The sequence below is a fragment of the Protomyctophum parallelum genome (genome assembly GCF_964188405.1).
Source record: "Protomyctophum parallelum genome assembly, chromosome: 6".
NCBI lineage: Eukaryota > Metazoa > Chordata > Actinopteri > Myctophiformes > Myctophidae > Protomyctophum > Protomyctophum parallelum.
The window spans coordinates 28,189,743-28,197,242 of NC_139701.1; the positions used below are offsets into that span (position 1 = coordinate 28,189,743).

The following is a 7,500-nucleotide window of genomic DNA, read 5'->3' on the forward strand; positions in this document are numbered from 1 at the left end:
GTGTCTGGCCATCGTGATTTCCAGGTTCATTAAGGTGTTCCCTCCGAGGTAAGTCTTCCAGTTGGATGTCTCCGGAGTTTCCTATCTTTAAGTCGATGGTGTGTTTTGAGAGTTCATCCTCAAAGGCTTGCAGATCTTGTGGACTGGCTATGCGGCCCTCATTCTCTGTAAAAACACGGATGATGCCATCACTAGCACCCACAGCTATGTCACCGTTGGGCAGGATACAGCAACACCAAACTGACTGAGCAGGCAGGTGAATGGTCTGGGAGCATTCCCCTTTACTCCATATTCTCACTGTTCCATCCTGCCCTATGCTTACAAAGTCTTGGCTGTTGGGGAAGACTGCCAGGCTATAGATGTAGTTTGTATGGCCAAGATAGACCTGTACGCATTCTCCAGTCATGAGCCACCTCCTTACACTGGCATCATTGCCACAAGACAAGAACTGTGTGTTGCTGATCACTGCTAGTCCCCTTACACAATCTTCATGACCTGTAAATACCCTCACACAGTGGCCGGCTTTCCAAAGTTTGATTGTCTTATCCACTGATCCAGACATCATGAGGCCTTGTTTGGGTAGAATGATCACCGCCAACACTGCAGCAGAATGACCCTGCAACGTCTTCATGCACTTGTCTTTGACCCAGACTTTAGCTGTTGTGTCACAGGAGCCACTCAGTAGCACAAACTTCCTCCCCCTGGAAGGGATTGCTGCTAGAGTGCAAACTGTGTTCTTGTGGCCCTTGAGGGTGAACAGGGGTTGTGGTCTGTCCTGTGTGAAAACACAAATATTATTGTCACTTCCACCTGTGGCAATAAGCCCTTTGGAGTAGGTCTTGTTAGGTGCGATGATACATACACAGGATACAACATTTAAATGGCCAGACATGCAGTGCACCTCTCTGAAACCCTTTGCTGGGCAAAACCTTTTCCTTAAGTTGGGTAGCCAGAGCCTTCCGGTCCGGTCTTTAGAGACGGACACAAATCCTCCATTTGGAAAGACGGTTGTTGCAAGTCCCCTAACGTCCATCTCATGTGCTGGGACAGAGCAGCTGAGTTTGTATGAGTTAGCTGGCTTCAGACAGACCTCAGATGAAGTTTCTGAGTATGCACCAACTCCTGTAAAGGGATTTGTGATATCTCCAGGAGCACATGTAGCCATGCCTGAACATGAGTTGTACTGACTAGCGCCTGTGAACAGATCAGCTATCAAGCTTGGTCTGTTGTCAGATGAGCCACGGATATAATGACCGAACCCATTGAGGTCACCAGTGTCAGTTTGCGATGGTTCCAGCTCAAGCCCTTTTGTGTTTTCTATGATGAAGTTGGCAATTTGGTCCAAGAACATGGGGCTGAGGTCGTTCTTCTGCAAAAAGTAATGTGCTGTGAGCCAGGGGTCTTCTGCCACATTATAAGGGATCTTTATAGAGGGCCCTCCCTCATTCAGTTCAATGGTGAAGACAAAGTCACACTCTTTTACCCTCATACATACATTGTGCACCCATATAAATACCACAAAAACAGGGTTTATTAGATTAACGTTGCGATCAACCGATATTTGTCTGTAGCCCCTTTTATACTGTGGTGTCTGTCATCCCACTGATGGCACTATGACTCAGCCGTATCCATATATGAAGTTCTCACCACAGCTATGCCCAAATATGGTATATGTCTGTGTCAGTTTGATGTCAGCTCCATACAGTATACGGAGCTCCACGTCAACCATGCCCATATATGGAATTCCAGTTTGACCGAATACATAGAGTAGACTACATGAGGTCACTCACTCTAACCTCTTGAGTAACCATGGGGATTTAACATGGTTAACTCTAGATGATGTGAAATTCTCTCCAACAATGAGCATCCTGAATTTAGTACTGTAGGACATTGTAGACGTAGGTGTCTGTAGGTGAGTCCTTGTCCTTCGTTGGTGTTGCCCTACTAGAAACTGCATACCTACACCGCAGCAACCAGCCGTTACTTTATATAGAAGACAAGCTGACAACGTGTCACCTAGCAACTAGCGACGCGGCAGTCACCTTGTTTTACCATTGGAACCCGTTGTCAGAGTACTTAGAGGCCAGTCTACAATATCTGTGGTGTTTGTGTCTGTCTTCATATCCCTTACCCTCAGTACCCAGGCTTTCATTTTCGTCGGCGCAAACATTGAAAGCCTGGGGGAGCGCATTGGCCGCTCTGGTCTAGAAGTCGGAGTCAACCCTTCCGGGTGGGTGTCGCTCCAAATTATGTGACGTAGTCTTCTCCATGTATGGCTATCCAGGGTTTGGTGAGGTCAGTCTCATGATAATATAGAGATCCAGGTGATGATAGTCAGGAATCCCCATATATGGGCATAAAAGGGATTGTATTAGTGTGGGTGCCCTAACAGGGCATCACCTGGGAATGCTCATATATATATTTTTTCTTCCTGTTTTTGTTTAATTTATGTTTTCGGGCCGGGAGGAAAGCCTGTCACAAAATTGCCATATGATCCGGTCGGGAGCGAATTATATTGTTAATTTGTTACGTCATGTTGTAGTCATTGTTTTGTAGTCAGCAGGCCGGAACCAGCAATATGGAACTTCCTTTTCCTCAAACCAGAAGAATAATAACAATAAAAGCATGACTCGTTCTCTTGTAGCCTGCAGATTTTATTGGGAAAAATCAGCTTGAGGGAAAGGAAGTTCCAGATTGAGGGTTCCGGCCTGATGACTACAAGATAATGACTACAACATGACGTAACGATATCATCCACTCACGAACGGATCATAAACCCGAAAAGGAATGCTGCCCAGGCTAGGGACGGGTAGGGTGTAAAATGTGTGCTAATTAGGAAGGCCAGGCGGGGCCTCAGGCCATCCCAGTTAGGGCCCAGGTAGGCCTTAATTTTCGGGCCTGTTGAGAACTCTAGTTTTCACCAGCTTCCGGGCATGGGGCAGCTGACAATTGGTCTTGAGTGTACAGGGTTTTGATGAGGTCAGTTCAACATAATTCATTCTGTACTGGCCATATGGAGCGTGTCACGAGGCGTGACTGACTGACATGAGATGCAGGTTTTCATAGTAAACTGCGACCTACTGTCACAATTACAGTAAAATTAACTGTCATTGACGCTCCTGGACGTCAAACCAAATCCAACACTTAACTGCGATTGATGTCCCTAGACCACTGGTTCCCAAACTATTTCGTGTCAAGGACCCCCAAATCAACATTTATTAGGCCACGGACCCTCCATTTGAAAACATACGCCAGTGACCCCCGATAAGGGAGGATTTTCACGGCTCTAGCAGTGATTCCGAAACATATTAATTTCATGGACCCCCAGTTTCACACACATTATGCTACGGACACCCGATTTAATTGCATTTCTATCTCTGGGACCCAATTTATTTTGTAAAACCACTGTTAATTTAACTCTGAGAGTTATTATTTAAGAAAATAAGGGTCTTCACTGAAAAGCACTGGCAGTGGTGGAATAATGTTAACAAATTATGTTCATCATCTTTTATAGGGCTGTGTGGGCATGAATAATGAATTGCATTTTTATAGCGCTTTTCCAAGTGCTCAAAGCGCTTTACAACAATGGTTCATTCATTCATACATTGGGAGGTGAAGCGGCGAACAGTCGACGCCAGCGTCCTCACTTCCCACATTCACACACCAATGGTGGCAAGCTTACACCGACCGACTCATTGGAGGCAATGTAGGGTTCAGTGACTTGCCCAAGGACACTTCGACATGTGGACAGGAGGAACCGGAATTTGAACCGCCGACTCATGGATCATTGGACGACCTGCTCTACCTCCTGAGCCACAGCCGTCCTATGAAGATGACCTGCATCTGACTCTTTACCAGCATTGTTGGTTGTTGTCATATGCTTTCTGCAACAGCATGGGCAGTGCCTGCCTAAGCAGCGATACGGTGCCATTGAGACCATAATTGGCTTTTCACTGAAGCAAATTCTGCTGATGCAATTGAGCCAGTGTGTGGCGTAAAGGTTAGAGCATTATTAGGCCCCACACAAATGGGAGAATGCATTGAGACACATTGAGACAGATGCCAAAGCCAATCTCTTCTCTCAACCAAATCATTGGTGAGTGCAAGAAAGTTTCGCACATCAAACTGAGACATTTAGATTGATTTTATGTGGACTTTTTGAATCATGTAATTGGAAAGTGCAATATTGAGTACACTTTCTACACTGAAAAGCGAATCTAATAGTAGACATGCGCATGTACAGTATACTCACATGCAAGAGTAAACATGCATGGCATAATATACTGTAGTCCACAATGTGTTCCTTGCATGACACCCTCCCACATCACCATGTTCCCCCAACTTCAACATTATTACTGTCTTTCCTTCATAGTAAATGTTCAATAATTCAAACCCTGGTTCCGTTCTGTGTTTCTTCCCTCAACTGTGTGTGATTGTGTGGCGCTATGCTCAGCTCTCTGCTAGCAAGCTATGGAACTATGGCTACCCTCTTGAGTGCCTTTGGTTGTAGTGAAAGAAATCAACTGTGGCTTAGCTGTAAATTATTCCTCTGGAGAGCTAAAGGGTGGAAGGAGCTACATCCCACATTCCCACTACTGTCTGGCCTGCCATGCCTTCATCAGATCCCAGTCGCCTCCTATGGGCCCTCTTATTCGTCAGGGCTGAAAGAGCCCAATGATGCCATGACATGGTCGAAAATAAGAGGTTCTTTACTACTGTGTAGGCAAAGGTGCACAGCAAAATCTTGAGAGTTAATGTAACTCAGAAGGAAAAGGTAGAGACATTTACTTCAATCATTACACTGAGGTAGGGGGTGCAGGTTACATTAGATATTCATATTAGATGGATGATGGAGGACATTAAGTAACGACAAGGTTAGTGGTTGGTATTTTCTTTTTCGACTGTTTCAGGATAAGCAAGCAAGCATTTTACTTTATGTGAAACCTGCACTGCACCACAGTGGTATAGCTTAACTTAAAATATTCTGAAGCAAATGATACAATACACGTTTAAATCCATTTCTAAGCTTATGATCTTTGCCAATAAATATGATGATGAGTTTGGCTTCTCTTGCATTGACTCATTTATCCTGATTGCATGGTTTCACATGTCCTCTTTTATTTCGTGTCCAACTTCCCCCAAACCCTTTCTGAAACCCTCCCCATTGAGAGTTTAATTTCTGCTCAGGTCACTATTTACCTTTTGTTGGGTTTGATGCTACATTGTGAAAGTGATAAACATGCATTTGTTTATACCACAACTAGTCTTTTTCTTCCTCAGTACATGAGCTGTTTCAATGCTGCTGCATAAACAAATTGAACTTGAATCTTAAAACGTAAGCTTTCTGTCATTTATGAGTTAAAGAAAATTGTAAATGGGATCTTTAAAGCTTTGTGTACATAGACAAACCTCTGTTGTCTCTTCTCCCTCACCCTCTCTCCCTCTGTGCCTGAGCGAGGACTTCCTTGCATTCTGATCATGGGTCTGTCTGTTGTACAGGCTCCTAAGAATACTAATCAGCCATGCCTTTCTCCATATGCAGACTTCATTCAGTCAAGGGGGAAATATGATAAATGGATGCTCCCGTATTGCTCCTACCTATTATTATCTAGTGAGAGCCCGACTTGGAGCAACACTGAGAGGGAATTGAGAGGTGTATTATGGCACACATCACACATGATTGAAGTCGCAACATATAACCATAGTTCCCCTGAGTATGCCGTAAAGGGACACTACAGCAGAACTAAAGATGACCCAAAAGGAATTGCTTAAAAGGCACTGCAAGTGACAATCTTGTTGCCATCTCTACAGTATATACAGTAGCAACATTCGGCCTCAGTCCTAAATGGTTTACTATTTCTCATCAAATTCCTGCTTCACACATCACTTGCATATTTGTGCATGGAAACTGTAGTTTATTATTGGCCATTGGGTATCTTGCTCTATCGTAGCTCTATGGTAGCCTCCATCCCTAAAGCAGTTGCCTCTTGCATGTACAGTATATGCATGGAAAAGTGCTAAAACTTTGTACATTGTACTTCAGACATGAATGTAGGCCTTCTGATTCAGACTGGCAGGGAACAAAGATAATTTTGGACAGGTGTATTTCCGTTTTTACGAGCATCTGTGCTAATCATGGATAAAAGAGTAGGTAGACCGTTATAATTTGTGCAAAGAAGATTCTATGCCTTTTCATTGCTCCTGGCAATAAGAGGATGTGTCTCAGATCAGCTATCCTGCTAGCCAGGGCTTTTGGTGGTCCACCAGGTTAAACAAAAACCCCCAAGTGTTTGGCAAAAGCTACACGCACGAACGCACGCATGCACACATATCAGCATACAGGGACTTTCAGAAATGCTAATGTCTGCGTGGCATTTGACCTTTTTGGTTTACACATTTTCTCTTCCATTCACAGTCTTGGATAGGACGTTAAAGCCCTGCTGTTATCACAGTAAGACAGAGAGTTCATACCATCTCATCCTGCTTTAGTTGGCAGTTAGTGGAGCGGAGAGAATAAGGGGGCTTGAACCACTACAGTCTTTCAACATTCCTCCTTTTGATTTAACCTGAACGCACGGCGCACGCACGCACACACACACATGCACGCGCGCACACACACACACACACACACACACACACACACACACACACACACACACACACACACACAAACACACCTGTCTCACCTGTGGGGATGATGATCAGAGCTAAACAGCCTTCTGGCGGGGATGTGTCTGATGGCTGCTGCCCAGTCTAATTTGGCACAGGGCTTACACCAAGCCTCCCCTTGGGATGCTGGATCAAACCACAGCCAGAGGAAAGGAAGATGGAGTGGAAGGTGTGTGTGGGGGGGTGTGTGTGTGCGCGCGTGCATGTGTGCGACTGTGCGTGTCCTCATATAGCCGTGCTGCTTTGTATCTAAGAAGTGGTGGTTAGAAATACAGAGAGGCTCTAAAAGGAGTCTTATCGGCAGCTCTTGCCGAGCAGCCATCATTTCCATTTTGTGAGCGAAACTTGAGTGTGAAACTTTGATGAGGAGCGATTTGCATCTCTGGGTGGCTATGAAGAGGTGGGCTTTGTTTGGCGACACCAAAAGCTGTGCCCACACACTGGTGTCCCACCCCTCCCCTCCTGGCACCCCTCCCCTCCTGGCATCGCTGCATCGCTGCTTGTTGCTTGGACCTGTGGCTGCTCTCCCGTTCTGGCCATGTGACTGTGAACACCTGCTGTGAGCCCTTTCTTAAAGCTCTCTCCGAACAGTCCAGGGGCCGCTGATCCCAAGGGCTCCACACTTCAGACAGATAGACAGATCAAGCAGGCTGGCTGAAACGTGTGCACAAAAACAAATCATAAAATGATACATTGAAGCCTTAAATATATACATTTGATGTTCAGACATTTATCTATTTATCTATTTAATTCTAGAATGCAAGGGCAAAGGTCAGTGTACGTCTCCCCAGCCATCCTGTTTTAACCACTTTCACCCTGGCGTCCCTATTT

The 7,500-nt window shown here is 45.1% G+C and overlaps 2 protein-coding genes across 2 annotated transcripts in view; one reads left to right on the forward strand and one right to left on the reverse strand.

Moving 5' to 3' along the window:
• The window catches only part of LOC310860817 (phospholipase A-2-activating protein-like), a gene marked incomplete at both ends in the record, with an annotated part of 1,866 nt that extends 701 nt beyond the window's left edge, over positions 1 to 1,165 (reverse strand). Inside the window, one exon of the mRNA XM_083768007.1 lies at positions 1 to 1,165. This exon is cut by the window's left edge and continues 701 nt beyond it. Within this exon, the coding sequence (XP_083624133.1) occupies positions 1 to 1,165 (1,165 nt within the window).
• lrp8 (low density lipoprotein receptor-related protein 8, apolipoprotein e receptor) overlaps positions 1 to 7,500 on the forward strand; it is a gene marked incomplete at its 5' end in the record, with an annotated part of 196,141 nt that overhangs the window by 73,356 nt on the left and 115,285 nt on the right. The window lies entirely within an intron of this gene.